Genomic DNA, 21,599 nt, shown 5'->3' with positions numbered 1-21,599 from the left:
ACAAGATGGCCTTGTTGATATGTTGTTTGCTGTGAAACTATGAAGTCTGTTCTAATGTCAGCTTCACCACTGTAACCCATTTTGTAATGCTTGACAAATCCTGTTATCCCCTTTTTGTTTAGTAGCTAGAACTCCAATGGAATGTTCTATGACGGGCGTTGGGTGTGCTTAGAAACAAGTCTTCTCCTGTATCAAGCTCTCTAAATGACAGTTACATGTGTTTTCAATTGTTTTTAAGAGCCTTGCAAGAAGCTCAGGAGATCTTTGGTGTTGAATTTGACTTTGATGAGTTTGGGAAGTACAATGAGGACGAGGAGGAAGAGGTTGAAGAAGATTACGGATTTGAGGAGGAAGATGCTGAAGGAGAAACCCGGGTCCGACCAAAGAAGACAGCCAAAAAACGGGTCACCAGTCGCAGTATCTTTGAGATATATGAACCCAGTGAGCTGGAGAGCAGCCATCTAACTGACCAGGACAATGAGATACGGTCCACAGACATGCCTGAGAGATTTCAGGTATGAGACCTTGGTCTCTGTGAGGTGGGGATGTTGTAAGCCATACATGTGAAACCATATATGGAAACAGTAACCAAAAATGTAATTGTGCTTTGTGATTCAGAACATATGAAGGTGAGGAGAGAACTCCCTGTGCAGGCTGTTTTTTTATGTGGAATGCCCTGTGGTGGGCTGTATTGTGGAGGAGATACTGCACACAGAAATGAAAGCTGTGTGGCCACTGCCTCTAGTGATGACACTGCTTAGGCAAACCTAAAGTGGTCATTGACGTAAATTATTTGGTGATGCTGTATGAGGAATGCTCTTTAATAGGTGAATAGGAGCAATTCATGGGAAGTAACTATCTGCCAGTGGGGCGAGTGCATGGTAGGTGATTTTTGTGGTATAAGGTAATACTATCCAAGAGGAGTACTATGTTGCATAAGTGACATTACTGCTAGCGTCCTACTCTAATGGAGAACTGCTCTCTGTTATGAATAGGACACCACAGGTAAGTCACTGCATGATTTCATTCTGTTCAGGAGTATGCTTTGTGATGATGGAGCGATAAGCCAGTAAACCAAGGCATTTGGTGGTGGTGCATTTAAAGTCCTATCACAGCAGTATATTATACCTTGGGGAATCAGTGGGCACTAGTGCTATTATTGATCGGTAATTCCTGTGGGATCCATGTCACTGCCTTCATCGCTAGCACAGTGCAACAATGATTTCTTTTGAGAATACACAAATTAGGAATTGCCATTAAAGGAGCAGGAACACTGTGGATAGAGCTTGTATAATCCATCTTTGTCATCTACCTTTGTTCTATTCCCTGTAGATTCGATCAATTCCTGTCAAGAGTGCTGAAGATGATGAACTTGAAGAAGAAGCAGACTGGATCTACCGGAATTCGTTTGCTACACCAACAATTTCTTCACAGGTACGAAGTATCTAAAGGTTTTAATTCTCTTGTTTGATTAAATCTTGCCCCGTTGTAGTTCAGGAGGAAGCTAGCAGACATTAGATGGTTGGCTGGTGTCGGTGACATGGAGTCTAATGCAAGCAGGTAATAGGAGTCCATCTCTGCTTCCCAAATGTGTTCCAAAACTACATCTCCTGATCACTATTTGCACTGAATGATAGCAACTAGTCACCATCTCTATACAGCTGTATTGTGGCCAACTGATCCAGCACTAATCATGCTCGATTCTCTGTTCATATATATACCCTCTTTTTCTGTTGGTTTCCTGTTTTTCTTTCTTGCCATTCCTATGTTGATTCTTTACGCAGTAACTGGTTTATGACGCATACCCAATGTTTCTATAAAATCATTCTTCTACCAGATATTCATTGATGAATAATTATTTTTCGAACTATGCAAATAATGAACTATGTCTGTATTGCTTCGGCATGTATTTCGGTTCTTATGTGTACTGTGGTCAAATAACCTGATATTAGGTTATGCTGTTTTAACTAGCAAATACATAATTGATCAAATACTTGGACAATTTTGACTTGATGCATCATTTCTCTATTTCAGGAGACCATGGACTTCATGGATCGTGGACAGGTCACAACCAACTTTAGCAGAAAGGGACCCAGTACCATCCAGAAGATTAAAGAATCATTAGTTTTCATGAGGAACCAGCACCTGGAGGTATTTAGCTTTCAAATTACAGCTGGATTCAGCTGATTAGCTTCCCCTCCAAATATACACTTTAATTGTACTTTGGCTTCTCGTTGCATTTAGTTTATTTTCAGCTGCTTTTCTTATATTCTGATGAATTGGAAATCAAGAATATGCATTGTATCTGTTCTGAGATTCACCCACACCTTGAATTAAATCATTTTAATTCTTCAGTCTTTTAATTCTAAATCCAGTCCGATAGTAATTACCAGCCATGTTTGTTGTAACTTTGCTAGCAGACTCCATCTGTTGAAGCAGCCCACTTCTCTGACTTGAGGTATCATGATAAATAAAGATTCCTCATAACATGTTTGCCAAAACCATCCCCTTCGAAGCTTATTTATTTTAGATGACTAGATCAACACAACTTACACCTGGTGGTCAAGGCCATTTATTTAGACTTGAAGTCTATGCTTCCTTCTCTTATAGACATCACTAAGGCAACGTGTTTCATGGTCAAGTACGAAAGACTCAAATTCTCTGTAAAATCCAGCAATTCATCTTTGGCACAGGGCTCTCGATTATAATGTCCCAGTACTATACTGCTTATAGAAGAGAAATGTGAATGCACAGTTTTTCTGCAGACTGTATCATGCTGTCCATAAGTGAAAAATCAGTCCACTTTTTACTTACTGCCTTCAGGATCTAGGTTATTTGTGAAAAGAAATGTTCTTAATGGATTACCGTACTTTGTGTCCTGACTCTAAATTATGTTTCAGATAAAGGGCAATATCCTTGATAGAAGCTTATATCCTGCACCAGTCTGAAGTTTCTCTGTGCATTTTCCATATTTCTTCTAGTTTATTGGACGTCTTTGAAACACTTCATTTGACTCGATTTTGATTCTACTATCCTTTTTTTGCCGTCGCCTCATGTGCTTGTGGTCCTCTGTCAGAAATTTCTGGTGCTTTCTCATGTTCAAAATGTTTTCTTTTGGGGGTGGGGACTGGGCCAAGGGGGAATTAACACTATTTCGATGGACTCCTTTTTTCCCCCTCCTTATAAGCACAGTGTTCGCATGTGGAACTTGTATCAAGCCTACGCCACACTCCTGTGTGAACCGTATGATACTGTAGCAGCTATGACTTAGGCTTATTCCATTTGAAAGACAGTCATGTTAATAGTGAACTAGTTTGCCAAAGAACGCAACATTGTTCTCCTCAGTAGCAAGGTTTAAGATGGTTATGTCTTTCATTCTAAAAGTTCAACAAGAATTTTATTGGAAACAATTAAATCCTTTGTATGTTTCGAACCAGACACTGTGCTTTAACTTTACGAAACCTAGGCACCTCTAGGGCTCCACAATTTTTCTTGGAATTTGCAAAAAGCTGTCTCCTTATGTAATATGTCAAAAATGCAGTATACCGTGTAAAGAGTCAAGAGGTTCCTCCTAGTAGATAGGGGCTTGCTATCAAAGTGCTCTATTAGGGGGAAGTGTAGTCAAGCAGCTTTAGGCTTAACACAGAGAAGAGCCAGCCATTTGCAAATGCACACAATGATTAATAGATGACACACACGACTCAAGAAGGAGATCTACACCTATTTATAAAGATAGCAAGTATCTTTATATATGTTTCTGCATCAGAGAAAAAACATTGAGGCAAGTACGTTTTAAAATTATTTTCACTGTAAAAAGTGGGAACAGTGCAATTTCAGAGTTCTGCAATGTTATCCTATGAAGGAAAAAGAAATTCTGCTAACGGGTATAATACAGCGATTTATAAGAACAATCTCCAAGAGTTAAGGTGAGTGGTGGGCAGGGGCCAAGCCAGGCACAAACCGTACACAACCAGCGGCACAAGGGCAGTCTGGTGCAAGGTGCAAAACAGCATCGGGAACCCAATGTGTTTCAATAGAGCCAATGCGGAAATACGATGCAGGCTCTGGCCAGGAGGCCACTGGGTGAACTAATAAGGGGGTAGTGGGAAGGGTCAGGACTTGAGATGCTAGGGGACGCAGGGATACCTTAGGTCCTCTTCTCCACAACATGATGCGTCTTTAGGAGTCTGGTTTTCTTACTGGGAGCAGTCTCGGTTGAGGGAAGGCCTGTGTGCAGAGACTGCAGGTGACGTCGGGGAGTCCAGCAGAGGTGAAACCAAAATGGACTCGAGCTCTGGATGGGCGGGGAGGAATGGGTGTTTGGTGGCTTCAAGTGCCGGTTGTGGCAGTTTCAGAGGCCTCAGTCTTTCCTTTTGGAGTTCCTGTAGGATGCAGGAGGGAACAGGTCCGCTGTTCATTGGGGGTCATGGTCTTTATTAAAGGCAGGCAGTCCTCCCAAAGTTCTTGAGTCACTGGCCTGCAGGGTTGGTACCAGGTCAGCTGCTGCTTCTCTCCTTTCTGCTTCTGCGGCTCTACGGTTCCTGCTCTCTGCTTGAGTAGTTTCTCTGTTGTCTGGGGCTCCCCTAAATACCGAATTCAGGGGTGTTAAGGGACTGTAGTATCCAAGGGGCTTCTGACCCTTGGGGTCACTTCACCCCCTATATGACCACTTCCTGTGTGGAATTGGGCATAAACCTGCCCCAGACATCCTAAGTATGCCTTCACCAAATTGCTACCTCTGAAAAATTGTGTCCTCCTCACAGTAGCCCACCTTAGGGGTGTTTTTAACGTGGAGGTAGCAATCCTAACTCACTAGCCAAGTTTCCCACATGTCCAGGTGCCAAGGGGACTCTTGATGGTGGGGGAGGGGGGATGGCTTCCTCTGTTAGAGGAGCCAGATTTCTATTCAAAAGGTGACAGCTTCTCTGAAGCTTGCTGGCCCAAGGCGGCTAATCAGCAGGTAATTCTGTAGGATGGGGTGGTACACCCTTTCACTGTACAGGCTTTTGTTCTGGGCCTCCTGAGAATAAAGGCTCTCAACCTAGGAGGTCAGAACTGCGTCTCGGTGGCAGGCTGACACAAACTGGTCAGCAAGCACACTAGAGGATGGTAGGTTTTCAGGGGGCACCTCTAAGGTTCCCTCTGAGTGCATGTATTTGTAAATCCGACACTGGAATCTGTGTGGCTTTACCAAAACTAGATGTTTGATACCAGACATCCCTATTTTTAGTGACTCTGTCATGTAGCTGGGGAACTTATTTTCACCAGTGCCCAGCAGGTCTTAAGGTGACAGCCTCGGTCACTTGTACTGGCAGTAATAGGACTGACCGGTGCATGAGCAGATATGCCCTCACATGTAATATTCAGCTCATTGCCTTAGGGCTGTTAGGCCTGCTGTAGGGGTAACTTACAAATATGACATGCAGTGGGAGGGACCATGGCACACAGTGATGGGTGACGTGTTGGGTTTTCACATTTGTCTCCACCATGACACGCAGCCTGTGGTAGCAGCACTGCTTTTGCTTGGTGAGAAGTCCCTTAGGGTGGCACAATTCGTGCCGCTGCCCTTTGGGACCCTCTTTAGTACCTGTAGGAAGCTAGCTCTGTATATGGTATGCCACTAGGAGGTTATACCGTGCACAGAGTTCAGAGGCTCCTCAAAAGTGTACAGGGCTCTATGTAAAACCCAAAGTGCTCTATTATTGTTAGTGTGGGCGAGCAGCCGTAGGCCTAACACAAAGGAGTGTAAGACATTTATTGCAAAACATAGACAAATAATGGACAGACGACTCAAAAAGGGGATCCACACCAGTCTTGGAAAGATAAGCTTTGTTTGTATTTTAATTTAAGACCAAGATTTTCGCAATAAGGTTAGTTTTTGACAAAAATACTTTTCACTTTCAAAAGTCGACACTTAATGCAATTTCTGAACAGTTCAGTGTTATCCTATGGAGGAAAAAATAATGTGTTTATTTGGGTAAGTATTAAACTTACAGTTCCAGCCTAAGGGACTAAAGGTCATCAAGGTACAAGAGTCTGGTGATTACCAAAACTACACCACCAGCGGCACATGGGCGGCCGGGTGTAAATTAAGCGTCATGTGCCTAATGCTTTTCAATGACCATTCTGCTTTCAACAAACAGGCTTAGTACATCCTACTGGAGGTTGCAGGAGGATTACCAATGACAGCAGAGGTAAGTCGAGATGTTGAGGGTCACAGGGGCACCGTCAATTCAGCTAACCAATGCGCAGGCGCCTTGGTGCAGAGGTGCCTTTAGACATTGGAGTCTTCTTACTGGAACCGGTCGCAGTCAAGGGGAGTCTCTTGATTCAGGCTGCAGGCATTGTCATGGAGTCCAGGAGTGGGTCTACCAATGCTGGACTTGAGGTCAGGATCACTGGGAAACCTGTTTTAGGTCAGTGGGCCACCTGGCCATGGGCCATAGAAGGCTGGTGCAGAGTGAGCAGAATTCTTGGATCCACAGGGCACCAGAGTCCTTTGTGTTGGATTCTTGGTAACAGAACCTCTGTCCTGTGGAATTCTCATCTTTTTCAAAGATCAGGCAGTCTTCCTGGGGTTTCTGGCAGTCGCTGGCATTGTTTTCTTGCAGGGTCTCGGAAGCTGGAGACAGACCGGTAGGGCTGGGGCTAAGTCAGTCGTCTTCAGGCTTCGCTGCATGGCATCTTCTTCATCCCTCTTAGGTCGCAGATAACTAGTTTACAGGTCTGGAGGAGCCACAGAAATACTAAATGTAATTATTTTTTTAAGGGGAGTAGTAGGTCAGGCCAATGGGCACCAAACCTAGAGTTACACCTGCTATTTTGCAAGGGGGGGAGAGAAGCTATGACATCTCTGTCCAGGATGTGCATTGTTTCTGGTCCCAGAGAGCAGAGGCTCTCCACCCTGATGCCCTCTGTAGAAAAGTGGATTTCTGTTGCAGTAATCCCCCCACTTTTTGCTAGACTACTGATGCACTTTCACTTAATGTGCCCTGGGTCCCTGCCATCAGGTTCCCATGGCCTGTGTTCTTACCCCAAAACTAACCCATTTGGTATCTCAGGCCACAGGTCAGCCCATGGGAACTGTGACCAGGAAAGACCTCTAAGGGCTGCAGCACTTATTATGCCACCCTTAGGGGCCCTGTACCTTTACACACACACCCTGCCTTTGCAGGCTGCGTATTTAGGTGCAGAACAAAGTGAAGAGTCAACAAAATGGCATACATCTCTGTATGCCATGCCTACAACCCACTGCCCTGCCATAGATCCTATAGCTGGGTGCACTATACCAGTGATGTGGTCACAGGTGCACGAACCCTGTGCCCCTACAGTACCCAGGGCCATTCCTTGGCATTGTAAGAGCAGTTCTGCCATTAGGAGTATATGGTGCTGGGAGGTAGTCATTATGAACTCCACAACACCATAATGGCTTCACTGATAACTGGGAAGTTTGGTATCAAACTTCTCAGCAGATTAAACTCACACTGATGCCAGTGTGGGATTTAATGAAAAATGCACACAGAGGGCATCTTAGAGATGGCCCCATAAAACTAACCAACCACTAGTGTCCAGTCTGAGTGGCTGCTTTCAGCTGCCGCCACCAGACATGTTTCTGGACCCCTGGGTCGACGGCCTGCTGCTCTCTGCGCCCTGAAACCATGCAAATCCTGGGACGAGGTGCCAAGCCTCCTCCCCAAGGATGGGGAGTGTTCACGAAGGAGAAGCTTCAAAGGCTTGCTGCCTTTGCGAGCTTCCCTAGGCCACTTGCTGCTTGCAGCAACTGGTCCCCACTGGTTCTGACCCCTACTTTGGGCGGGAGAACCGGCGAGAAAAACAAGTGAGGAAGAGAGGTGTGCCCACCTCTGCCAACCCCATCCCTCAGGTGGAGGAGGTAAAATGAAGTACAACTCTCAGTCCACACCATCTTGCAGATGTGGGCACACAGCCAACCAGGGACAGGCTCATGCCCCTTCCCACTGAAGGGTGGCATACTAGAGGGTGTACCCACTGTGCGAAAGTGCCATCTTTCTTGCATTGGTATGCCTCCACTTTTTGCTGAACTGCTGATGTGCTTTGACTGAGTGTGCCCTTGGCTCCTGCCAATCAGGTGCCCAGGGCCTGTGGTCCTTCCCTAAAACTGTGTTGAAACTAAAACCCAATTGGCATCTCTGGCCACCTGTCAGCCCCTAGTAAATGGTACCCTGGGTACCCTGGGCATGGTGACCAGAGAAGACCCCTAAGGGCTGCAGCACTTATTGTGCCACCCTGTACCCTGACACCCACTCACTGCCTTTGCAGGCTGAGTGTCTAAGTACAGAACTAACCAAAGATTCAACATGGCACACATACCTGTGTGCCATGCCCACAAAACCCATTGCCCTGGCATACATCAGCCACACCTCTAGCTGGGTGCCCTTTGCCAGTGGTGTGGGCACAGGTGCATGAGCCCTGGGCCCCTTCAGTACCCAGGGCCATTCCTGGGCACTGTAAGTGCAGTGATGCCTTTATGAGTATATGGTGCTGGGAGGTTGTCATTACGAACTCCACAGCACCATAATGGCTACACTGAAGACTGATAAGTTTGATATCAAACTTCTCAGCACATTAAACCCGCCCTGATGCCAGTGTGGGATTTGATGTAAAATGCACCAGAGGGCATCTTAGAGATGCCCCCTGAAACCTAACCTACAAATCTGAAAGAAACAGGTTAGTATTAGATTCCTTACCTTAGAATATCCCCAGGCGTCAGACTGAATCCGTAAACTTTTGCGTAGCAGTACCCTTGCGCTGTCTTAGGCGTCGTCTGCGGCTCCGAGTCCGACGTTGGCGTAGTTGACACCGGGATGACGTCGCCGGAGTGCTTAGACACCGCGCTCGCGCGCTGACGTCAGTTCTTCTTTTTTCCGCACAAGCTAGCGCGATCCGGAAAAAGTTGTAACCTAGTAAATTTTTTACTAACTTTTTCGATCCTTTTTGATCGTCTTTCGAAGTCTCTGGACTCCAACGGTGCCGGTAAATGTAAAATGTAAATGTAGTGCTTATATAGCGCACGTATCACCCCCGAAGGGGTCTCAAGGCGCTGTACACATACCGCTGTGGAACCCTTCCTGGCCTTTCCTTGTGAAGTGCCCACTCCTGGGCACCCCCAAGGTGAAGCGCTGTTGGGGCCGTTGCGGAGATTAAACAAGCTATTGCCCAGAGTTGCAGAGTGGGACCCATGGTTGGAATAGGCACCGAGGCAAGAATTATCAGGTCCGGGGAAATTGAGCCCAAGACCCGCCGAGGCGGGAATTGAACCCTGGTCCGGGCCAGACCTCTGCATCAGGGTCTGCCGCTCTAACCATTGAGCCACACTTCTCCAGGGATACCCGGGTTCAAACCCTGCGTCGATTGCAGCCGACTGATGTCGGTTACCGACCCCCATCCCCCGGTGCCTTCACTGTCTGGGCCCCGACCACGATGTCAAGTCCTGCTCCGACTGCCGGGCCCTGATGTCCAAAGCTAGACTGGAGCGGTCCCGCAAACGACTCGAGCTCCGGCAGTCAGCCCCGCGCTGCTCGAGGTCCCGGTCCGGAAGGAGGTCGAGGAACCGGTCGCGGGGCCGGAGTCACCACTGTTCCGGGAGTCTTCTTCGGGCTCGAAGTCCTCAGGTAAGAGGCACAAGAAGTCGAAGAGGCGACATCGCTCTACTGACTCCCCCTGACGCTCGCGCGACGCGGCCGGGGGTTCGGGCAACACCGCCCCCGCGCTCCGCCGGAGCCGCAGGCGTCGCGGCCTGCTCCATACCCGCCGGTGCCTGGGCAGCACGCGACGCCGGAGGAGATAGTCTTTCCTTATGGCCATGAGATCGCCAAGCGGCCCCCGACTTCGTCCCCACGCGGGCCGGGTGCTTCGGCCCCGACGGCGTCGGCGACTTCGGTCCCGACGCCGCAGGGCCCCGCCGGATCTGGCTCCGGATCGCCGCCGGTCAACCTCGCCGCCGCCGGGCCCCAGGGTGTCGGCCCCGCCGCCGTCCCAGGACGACGCCGTCCCCCGACGCCGTCGTCCCCGTTCCTACCCTCGATTCGGGTCCTGCGTCGGAGCGGCGCCGCTCCCAACGCCGATGGGAGATTTTTACTTCTACGACGTGGCCCCATCCTTTGAACCTGAGTACCAGGTGATGGGTGACGAGGAGGATTGGGAGAGGTCTGAGGACCCTCTGGCACGTGAGTGTTAGTCTTTTCAGGACTGGACAGGTGAGCTTGGGGAGGCCAGTGGTCTGGACACTTCGCCCGGCACTGGTTTTGTCTCCCCACTTACCGTGGCTACGGAGGAGAGGGCTGCCTATAGTGTGGTGCTGACGTGGACTGCCATGGCCTTGGGCCTTGAGCTCCCTGTTGCGGCCGTGAGGACTAACCTCCTCACTGAGGTCCTTAAACCGCAGGCAAGCTCGGCCGAGCCTCTGCTGCCTTTTAATGAGGCCTTGTCAGACGTTCTTCTGGGCACTTGGTCCAAGCCCGCTACAGGTCCGCCTGTAGATAGGAATGTGGCCAGGCACCACCGCCTGGCTCCGGGCGTCCCTTGCTTCCTGTCCACCCACCCCACCCCCGAGAGCCTGGTCATCCAGGCCTCTAACTCCCAGACCGCATTCCCGACGGCTCCCCCCGTATGAGCAATACGGGAAAAAGGTATTCTCCTCCCTGAGTTTGGGGTTGCGGTCAGTCAACACCGCATGCCTCTTGGGCCGTTACACCCACTCTCTGTGGGACACTGTTGCGGACGTGCTGCCACAATGTCCGGAGGAGGCCCGGACTAAACTTGCCCAAGCCCTTGCGGAGGGTCGAGATGCGGCACGGTATTCCATCCGGTGTGGGCTGGATACCACGGACTCACTGGGCAGAGCGATGGCAACGACGGTGGCGATTCGTCGCCACGCCTGGTTGAGTTACGCCAACTTTTCGGCTGATGTCCAAAACACCCTTGTGGACATGCCGTTTGATGGCCGTCGCCTCTTTGGCGACAAGGCAGACCATGCGCTTGAGCGCTTTAAGGACTCCAGGGTTACTGCCAAGTCCTTGGGCCTCTCGGCCCGTGCCATCAAACGGCTGCCTTTCGCCCCTTTCTTGGCCAAGGAAGGGGCGCCCCCACACGTCCTGCCAGCCACGGGCCGCAGACTACCATCCAGCGCGGTGGCGGACGTGGAAACCGTCGTGGCGGTGGTCGGGGACAACAGTGAGGCCAGTCCACAGCTACCCCTGCAGCATCCGCCTCAAAACCCTCCTAGTCCGAGCTTTCAGGCCCATGTGACGCCAGCCATCACCACCTCCACTGGCACACTGTCAAATCGGACAGGAGGGTGCTGCAAATCGTCCGAAGGGGCTACTCCCTCCCCTTCGAGGCATCCCCTCCAGCCATCCCACAGCAGTACCACCGCGTGTCGGGGATCACTTGAAACTTCTACAAGAGGAAGTTATGGCCCTCTTGGCCAAGGGGGCCATCAAGTGCGTTCCTGGGCCAGACGTACGGTGTGGTTGTTACTCCCACTACTTTCTGGTACCCAAAATGGGCAAAGGGGGCCTACGCCCTATCTTGGACCTGCGGAACGTCAACGGCTTCCTCCGGAAAGAGAAGTTCAAGATGCTGACACTGGCTCAGGTCTTAGCCGCCCTGGACCCGGGAGACTGGATGGTAGAGTTGGACTTGCAGGACGCTTATTTTCACATCCCCGTCCTGCCGGCCCACCGGCGTTACCTGCGGTTCATAGTAGGCCACGAGCACTTTCAGTTTACCGTGCTCCCCTTTGGCCTTACCAGCGCCCCACGGGTGTTCACTAAAGTGATGCCGGTGGTCGCAGCTCATCTGCGCAGGTTAGGGGTTTCAGTCTTCCCCTACCTCGACGACTGGTTGTTGAAGGCGGGCTCGCCCCAGACAGTCGTCAGCCACCTCCAGGCTCCAGACTACGGCCGACCTCCTGCACCTGCTGGGGTTCTCCATCAATGTGCCGAAGTCACACCTGTGTCCCTCTCAGAAGCTCCTCTTCATCGGAGCGGTTCTAGACTCTGTGCAGTTTCGGGTTTATCCTCCTGAACAGCAGGTTCGGGATATTCAGGCTCTGATTCCGATCTTTCAGCCGTTATTCCGAGTCTCGGTCAGGTTGACGCTGCGGCTTCTGGGGCTTATGGCCTCCTGCATCCTTCTGGTGCATCACGCCCGGTGGCGGATGCGGGCACTGCAGTGGGACCTGAAGTTTCAGTGGGCCCAGCATCAGGGCAACTTGTCCGACCGGGTCTTGACCTCGGAGGGCACTGCAAGACAGTTGCAGTGGTGGCTCACGGACTGCGATTGGGTCAGCGGCAGATCCCTCTCCCTACCCCAACCAGAGCACGTAGTTGTGACGGACGCGTCCCTCCAGGGCTGTGGGGGCCACATGGGAGAGGTGGAGATCAGAGGCCTCTGGTCTCTGGCGGAGTCCCGGCTTCACATCGACCTTCTGGAGCTGCGGGCGATCCGGCTTGCACTGAAGGCATTCCTCCCCTCTGTCCGGGGAGTGTAGTGCAGGTGTTAAAGGACAACACCACCGCCATGTAGTACTGCAACAAACAGGACGGGGTGGGGTCGTGGACCCTATGCCAGGAGGCTCTGCGCCTCTGGCAGTGGCTGGAACATCAGGGCGTGACCCTGGTGGTTCAACACCTGGCAGGTTCTCTGAACGCCAGGGCTGACGAACTCAGCCGTCGGTGCACGATGGATCACGAATGGCGTCTGAACTCGGACATGGCGCAAGGCCTCTTTCAGGAGTGGGGAGAGCCTTGGTTAGATCTATTCGCCACAGAAGAGAACGCGCAATATCATCAGTTCTGCACGTTGGAATTTCCAAGGCGGCACTCGCTCGGAGATACCTTTTCGTCACGAGTGGAGCTGCGCTCTGTTGTACGCCTTTCCGCCTATACCACTTCTGCCCAGAGTGCTGAAGAAGTTCAGGCGCGACCGGGCCCAAGTCATCCTTGTGGCTCCGGACTGGGCATGAAGATATTGGTATCCAGAGCTACTCAGCATGTCTGTCGATCCCCCGATTTGTCTGCCTCTTCAGGAGGTCCTTCTGTCACAGCAGCAGGGGACGGTCCTCCACCCGAACCTGTCCAGTCTCCACCTCCATGCTTGGAGATTGAGCGGCGACAGTTGAGGCCATTTGACTTGCCTCCTGAAGTTTGTAATGTGATTCTGGCAGCCAGGCGTCCCTCCACAAAGTCGGTATACGCCTGCAGGTGGAACAGATTTGTGGCATGGTGCACAGCAAAGGCTGCGGATCCACTCTCTGCCCCCCTTTCTGTGGTTCTCCTCTCCTTTCTTTCTCTTGCCCAGCAGGGCTCTGCTCTGGGCACTATCAAGGGCTACTTTTCTGCCCTTTCCGCCTTCTTGAGGCTACCTGATCTGCCTTCTTTGTTCAAGTCCCCGATTGTTAGTAGATTCCTGAAGGGCATTACTCATATGTTTCACCCTGTTCCTTTCGTGATGCCTCAGTGGGACTTGAACCTGGTTCTGACTTACCTGATGTGCGCTCCTTTTGAGCCGCTTCATAACTGTCCTCTCCATTTTCTTACACTTAAGACTGCTTTCCTGGTTGCCATCACCTCTGCCAGGAGAGTGAGTGAGCTCCAGGCTCTTTCCTCTAAACCTCCTTTCCTTTCTGTCCATCAGGACAAGGTTGTGTTGCGGACAAGACCCTCTTTCCTGCCCAAGGTAGTCATAGCCTTCCACATCGGGAAGTCCATCACCTTGCCCACCTTCTTTCCGCCTCCGCATCCCTCTAAAGAGGAAGAGCGGCTCCACCGTCTGGACCCAAAACGTGCACTGTCATACTATCTGGATCGCACACGCCAGTTCCGGGTGGATGACCAACTATTTGTTGGTTACGCGGGCGCTAAGAAGGGGCGGGCGGTGCACAAACGGACCATCTCTCGGTGGGTTGTGTTGTGCATCAAGGCATGCTACTCTTTGGCTAAGAAGGAGCCTCCTGTTGGGCTGAGGGCCCATTCCACTCGGGCCACGGCGGCTACTACTGCCCTGGGCCAGGGAGTCCCCTTGCAGGACATCTGTCAGGCAGCTACGTGGGCGTCGCTGCACATGTTTGCAAGACAATACTGCCTGGACAGCCAAGTCCGGAGGGATGGCTTCTTTGGCCGTTCCGTCCTCCAGGAGTTTCTGGTGTGATTATTGGTTCGCAGACCCACCACCGGGGTTGGTATTGCTGGGGTATCTATTCTAAGGTAAGGAATTGTAATGAAGTCCAAGGGTATATTATAGTAGAATTAAGTATTTATTATAGTAAGGATCCCATCCATAGGATAAGCAGTCACCAGCAGTACAGTCCAAGATCAACTGACTCTATACTCTAAACATAACAAGTACAGAATCTTTTCAGAGCATTCTATTGCATGTGCCTACCTAGCAACAGGCTGCATAGTCAAGATGCCACACATCTCCTTCCTTATAACAAATAAGATTAAACAGAAATTATTATTTTACAAAGTCATTAAAACGAGTAGGTGTTCGTGTAATTCTTGAAGACTTCCTCGCGATGACAGGACCAACCACAGCCCAATGAGAAGAAGTAGTTGTTGAAGGTTTCTTTGAGATGAGAGGACCACTGACGGGTTGATGAGATGATGTACCTGCAGGTGAAGAACTTGACACAGGGGATTTGGAATTGTCAACAAAGTCTTTCCTGATCACTACAACCCTGTTCAAGTTCCAAATGCGATGATCAGATGTTTTGACAGCATTGCCTAAAACTTTGATGACTTGAATAGGTTTCAAAAATGAAGCAGATAACATCTTGTTCTTTTTACACGGATTTTTTATAAGTACCCAATCACCCACATGTACTACCGTGTTTTTCACAGAATTTCTTAAATCATGAATCCTTTTCCTATCTTGTAGTTTTCTCTCCTGAGCTGCTTTCCACTCCTCAGTATCAGTTGAACCTTTCAGATGTAAATCATTAACCCAAGGTGGGGTAACCAAAGAATTGGGACGTCTACATCTGAAAAGTTCAAAGGGTGTTTTTCCCGTAGTGGCATGTGGTGATAACCTGTAAAGCTTAATTTTTTCAAAAATATCTGATTTCCAATCTGAACCTGCAGATTTAGACATCCTAATTGTCTCTTTGAGCACACGGTTAAATCTCTCCACGGTGCCATTCGTCTCTGGGTGGTATAGAGAAGATTTTTTATGTTTAACACCATGTTTAGACAAGAATAACTCCATCTCCTTAGAGACAAGTTGAGTTCCATTGTCCGTCAAAATGATGCTGGGAATTCCTTCCCTAGCAAAAAGTTTCTCCAAAAATAGTATCACATGTTTGGATTCTATGCCACGAGTGATGGCAATCTCAGGCCACCTAGAAAAGAAATCTATTAAAACTAGAACATACCATTCAGATCCTGCAGAGTATATAGGACCAAGGATGTCCAGGCCAACTTCTTCCCACGGATTGTTTGGAAGTGTTCTAATAACCATGGGCTGGGTTCTGGGTTTTGCTACTTTCTCACTCAAAGCACACTCCATGCAATCTCTAACTTTCCTTTCGATTTCTATATCCATGTTGGGCCACCAGTATGACATCCTCAGATTTTCCTTTGTCTTTGAAATGCCCATATGTCCACAATGAGCCAACGAAATGAGCTCACTTCTAATAGAAGCCGGAGGAACCAACCTAGTACCTCTTACCAGTAACCCATCATATTCAGATAATTGATCCTTAACATGCCAGAATTTCTCCAATATGTCACCACCTTTTGGTTTAACCTTCCATCCAATCTTGATCAATTTCAAAATTTCCATTCGGGCCAAATCTTCTCGTGAAGCCTCTAACCATTTATACTTATCAATGACACTCTCACTAACTGTACAAACCATTTCATCTTCACCTTCCAAATCATTTTCTAGATCTATATTTTCTTGAGAGACAAGACGAGATAATGCATCAGCCACCTTATTCTCGACCCCTGGTAAATATCTAACTTCAAAGTTGTAATCTTGTAAACCTACAACCCATCTTGTGATTCTACTGGAAACAGCATCTATTCCTTTGGTTTTTAAGATTTCGCATAATGGTTTGTGGTCAGTCCTTACTTCAAAAGTACTTCCCCACAAAAAATTCTTTAATTTCTTTATTGCCCAAAAAACTGCTAGTGCTTCACGCTCTACTACAGAATATCTTAGCTCTGGACCTCTTAAACTCCTTGACAAAAACAAAATGACTACCTCATTCCCTTCAATCTTTTGTGTTAAAACCGCTCCTAATCCTTTTAGACTTGCATCTGTTATTAGAACCGATTTCTTCTCAGGATCAAAACTATTTAATTTGGGAGCATTGTTCAACTTTTCTTTAAGCGCAATGAATTCTTTTTCACAATCATCACTCCATACAAAGTCAGATCCCTTTTTTAATAACAATCTCATGTTAGCACAGAGTGAAGCAAAACCACATATAAATTTGTTATAGTACTCAGCCATACCTAAAAAACTAATCAATTCCTCCTTGTTTTTAGGGGAAGACATCTTCATCATAGTGTTAATTAGACCAGCTTTTGGTGAAATGCCACCCTCTGAGATTGTGTGTCCTAAATAATCTATGGAGTCCCTCTTGAATTTACACTTTTCTAATTTCACTGTTAGACCGGCTTCACACAAACGTTGTAAAACTCCAATCAGTCTCAGATCGTGCTCTTTCTCACATCTTCCAAAGATCAGGATGTCATCTTGATACACCCTCACACCTTCCAAACCTTTCAAGACACCCTCCAAAGCTCTTTGAAAAACTGAGGCAGCTGATACTAGCCCAAAAGGAAGCCTCACAAAGCGAAAAGTGCCAAACGGTGTTACAAATGCAGTCAAATCTTTTGAGTCTTCATCAAGCTTTATCTGGTGATAGGCGGATCTTAGATCCACCGTACTAAAGACCTTTGCCCCTTTTAATAACATTAACATGTCTGCAATTTTGGGTAAAGGGTAGTGATCTACTACTACATTTTTGTTTAACTCTCTAAGGTCTATGCACAAACGAAGAGAGCCATCCGATTTCTTGGCGGCCACAATTGGAGCGACCCATTGGGTTGCTTCTACTTCTTCTATGATGCCCTCTTTAACCAATTTTTCCAATTCCATTTTAACTTGATCCCTAACAGTAATGGGAACAGTACGTACTTTACAACAAACAGGTATGGCGTCCTTCCTTAACTTAATGTGATGATCATAGTTTTTCAAACAACCCAACTTTTCAGTAAAGACAGTAGGAAAATCCTTTCTTAATTTATCTGAAAAGGACTCACCACAATTTTGGTTTATGGTGATTGAATCAGTGTTAACAAAGGGAAACTCTTTTAAGATGATGGGGGGAGAGGAATTGGGATCTAGCATCACTCCTAAATCCTTTTGAACAAACCAACTCAAGATATTGTCCCCCTTTTGTGAAATATAGATTTTCGAGTTGGCAAGTCTCCCTTTATAATTAATGTTTCCTAAGAAGAATCCTAAAATCTCTATAGGCTTCCTACCATATGCAAGTGGTTTTATATCTGGACGAAACATTTTAATTTTACCTTGTAAATACCTGAGATAAAATTCTTTTGCAACAATAGTGATCTTGGCACCTGAATCAAATAATACTTTTACCGGATGACCATTGACCAAAATCTCATCAATAGGACAATTGTTTGGTTGTGGACCAAAAACTACTTGAACCAAAACTTGACCACAATCAACATTTTCATCAATTTCATAACAACCATTTGTGTCATCAAAATCATAATAAATTTCATTGACTTTGCCTTTGTAATCTTTTCCCTTGCAAACAATAGTAAAATGTCCCTTTCTTTTGCATTTGCTACAGGTAGCTTTCCATCCAGGGCATTGTCTATCGTTTGCAAAATGACCCATTTTGCCACATCTATAACATTTCACTTGTGTAAAATCAAACCTTTTATCTGGTCTAGTATTGAGGGTTTTGTTGGTAGTTACATCCCTCGTATTACTTTTCTGGCCAGCATTTTCTCTAGTTGTACTCGGAGTCTTGACAAGATTAACAGTGCTATTATTCTTACTTTCCCCATTCTTTTTTATGACTTCTACACATTTAATAGAATGTTCAATCCTTTTGGCTATGGTGATCACATCATCTAAATCAGGTTCATCTTTTTGCCATAGTTCCTCTCTAACACGTTCAATGCTACAACCTAGCATGAACTGATCCCTTATTCTTTCGTCAGTAGAGGCAGCAAACTTGCAAGATGAAGCTAATTTTCTTAGCGCAGTTATGTAATTCTCTATGCTTTCCTCCTCAAGTTGCAATCTGCGACCAAAATGATATCTCTCTAAGATAGTAGACACTTTCGGAAGGTAATGTTTATCTAACATAGCTATGCAAATTTCATATTCGTTAAGATTCCTATCTTGTATCTCTGGGAGATGATCGAATACTTCCTGGCCCTCTGTGCCTAAACAGTGTAATAACAAAGCTGTTTTCCTTTCTGCGCTTAAGTTAGCCCCACAAACTTTTGCATATCTTTCAAACACTTTGCACCACTTTTTCCACCTTATCGGAGGATCTCCTGGATTTTGCAAAAAGAAGGGCGGGGCGGTGACATTCTGCATTATGTGTACACTGATATAGAGGCTAAATGAGAAAAGGATGTAAGCAAGTTAACTTAGTATTAAGGAATGTTTTCTTAGACTATAACAATGAATAACTAAAACAGTTCCCTTTTTTTTTTTTTTTTTTTTTAACCTGAAAGTAAAATGCAGGATTATGAAAACATTCTGGAAGAAGGTTACCACATTTAAAGAATAATCTTTTCTTTCTTTCCTTCTTCTTTCTTTTTTTTTTTTTTTTTTTTTTTAGTCTCAGTGTTAATATCTGTTGTTGTATAAATTTCCTTGAAGAAATAACAGTTAGAACGCTTTATAAAGGTCAAAACGAGTTAAATGATAAGTTTGATGGATCTGCAATTTTCCATTTCCTAAACGAGCAAAAATCGCCTATGTCGAATCTGTGTATTGGAAGACGAAGTTGCTGTGTTACTGTGGAAGCTGCGTCATGACGCTCCTTGTCAGCGAGCGCGTAATGATGCCCTTTGTTGTCAGAGCGCTGCTGCAGTGAGCGAGCGCCGCGCTCGAGAAGAAAAACGCGGTGAGTCTTTGTCTTTTTTTTTTTTAAAAGATGCAGCAGCGGCTGCCGATGCTAGGCTGGGGCTTCAACAAGGACGCTGGGAGGTCCAAGTGCGCCTCAGAGACGCGTCGCAATGGCAGCCTGGGGAGCGCTGAGGAAACGCGCTGTGTTGAGATGGCGCTGGCAGGTGAACGTGCGTTGTAGAAATGCGCAGTACCTCAAAGTGCGCTGGCAGACCAAAGTGCCGGCAGGTTGAAATGTATATGTCACGCACAGCACAGTACAGTGTGTCAGCCGAAGTCAGAAAAGAATGTCCAAAGAGACACACTGACGAAACACACGACGCGCCAGATCAAGCCAAAATCAACTAGGGGAAACAGCGTTTCTTTCTTTTTAAATCTCTAAATAGCGCTGTGTAGACTGGCAAACATGCCATGAAGTAATAATGTCTATAAAATTATCCAACAGCCTTGAGCAGCTTTAAGCTTTCTAGTGAAATGGAACAGAGAAACACAGTACCTTTTTTTTTTTTTTAAGAGTTTCAAAATGATGTCTTCGTGTCCTTGTTGGGATCCTTTCCTCAATTCTTCATAAATCCCATCCCGTCGCCAAATGTAATGAAGTCCAAGGGTATATTATAGTAGAATTAAGTATTTATTATAGTAAGGATCCCATCCATAGGATAAGCAGTCACCAGCAGTACAGTCCAAGATCAACTGACTCTATACTCTAAACATAACAAGTACAGAATCTTTTCAGAGCATTCTATTGCATGTGCCTACCTAGCAACAGGCTGCATAGTCAAGATGCCACAGGAATCTAATACTAACCTGTTTCTTTCAGATGCACAAGTTACTTACCTTCGGTAACGATATATCTGTAAGAAACAGTAGTTAGTATTAGATTCCTTACCGCCCCACCCATCCTCCCAAATCTTTTAACCAATATCTAGGGTTAAGGTCACCCTCTTTCAGGGCCCTAGTTTCATGGCACCAGTGTTGGTTTTTATCATGGCTCTGCGTTTCCGGCGCGGAAAAGCTGTTTATAAGAACTGACATCAGCGCGCGAGGGCGGCGTCTAAGTACTCAGGCGACGTCATCCCGGCACCGACGACTGACGCGGAGCAGCAGATGACGCCTACCGACGTGCAAGGGAACTGCTGCGCAAAAGTTTCCGGATCCAGTCTGACGCCTGGAGATATTCTAAGGTAAGGAATCTAATACTAACTACTGTTTCTTACAGATATATCGTTACCGAAGGTAAGTAACTTGTGCTCCACGTCTGGTCTGAGAGGCTGCCTAGGCTGCCACACAGCAGACATGTTGCTGGACCCATGGGTGGAGAGGCCCCCGTTTTCCTGGGCCTGCAACAATGCACATCCTGGGCGAGGTGCTAGATCTCCTCCCCCAGGATGGGCAGGGGAAAGCTTCACAGGCATGCCGCCTTTGAGAGCTTCTCCAGACCACTTGCTGTACTCAGAAACTGGCCCCCACCAGTTCTGACCCCCATTTTGGTGGGAAGACTGTCGGGAAACCCTACGTCAGGAAGGGGGGTGTGCCAGCCTGTGCCAACCCCACCCCTCAGGTGGGAGAGGCGAGGTGTAGCATGACCCCGGGCTCCGGCCAACTTGAAGATGGGTAGCCCTGCCCAATCACAGGTAGGCTCCTGACCCCCTCCCACAGGAGAGGAGCAGACTAGGGGGTGTACCCACCCCAGGACAGGGACCTATTGGTCCCTGCCCTTGCCCTATCTGTAACACCCCTAAATTTAGTATTTAGGGGCACCCTGAACCTTCCTTCCTCAGATCCCAATTGCAACAAGAAGAAGACCAAGAAACAAGAAGATATACCGCGCAGCTGCTAACAAAAGGACAACGCTCCCTGACTTGGCCCCCGAACCTCACCGGCCTTTTGATCCTTTAATCTGCTCCTGTGAAACTCCGGCTTCTCTAGTGGATAGCAACCTTGAAAAGCCCGGAGGACCTGCCTGCCTTAAATCTTCCACAAGACTGGGACTCCCACGAGCAGTGGTTCTGTTCAAACAGCAATACCCCTGGTGCCAGTCAGGAACTGCGAATCCTGCCTACTCTGCACCCGCCCAGCCGGCCTGTGCCTGAGTGCCCAGAGACCCTTCTCGATGACCCAGACGACGCCTGCAGCTCCAGAACCAGGGACCCCTCCAACCGCAACCAGCTGAGGGTAAGATTTCCTGACACCAAAAGACACCCGGCGCCCCACGGTCCCCTGTTCCTTCCTTTGGGGGTACCTACCTCTTCTCCAAGATCCCAACTTACCTCTCGAAGTGGTGGTCCCATCTGAAGAATCTCCGTCCCCGAGCCTTCAGCCTTTGTTCACTTTTTACCTTTCCCATTGGATAACATTGAGAGCCCGACGACTCAAAAGCACCCTGCACCCAGCCGCCCGAGTGTCGCTGGAAGTGCAACTACTACCCT

General features: G+C 47.9%; 1 protein-coding gene across 1 annotated transcript in view; it reads left to right on the top strand.

Moving 5' to 3' along the window:
- Nucleotides 1-21,599, top strand: part of SUPT6H (SPT6 homolog, histone chaperone and transcription elongation factor) — a 1,180,384-nt gene that overhangs the window by 203,829 nt on the left and 954,956 nt on the right. Inside the window, exons 7-9 of the mRNA XM_078680107.1 lie at nucleotides 239-515; nucleotides 1,333-1,434; nucleotides 2,035-2,151. Coding sequence (XP_078536233.1) covers nucleotides 239-515; nucleotides 1,333-1,434; nucleotides 2,035-2,151 — 496 coding nt within the window. The remainder of the gene's footprint in view (nucleotides 1-238; nucleotides 516-1,332; nucleotides 1,435-2,034; nucleotides 2,152-21,599) is intronic.

Source organism: Lissotriton helveticus, chromosome 3_1 (genome assembly GCF_964261635.1).
Source record: "Lissotriton helveticus chromosome 3_1, aLisHel1.1, whole genome shotgun sequence".
Classification (NCBI taxonomy): domain Eukaryota; kingdom Metazoa; phylum Chordata; class Amphibia; order Caudata; family Salamandridae; genus Lissotriton; species Lissotriton helveticus.
Note: the sequence above shows the minus strand (reverse complement) of the source record. Positions and strands in the feature narration are given on the sequence as shown.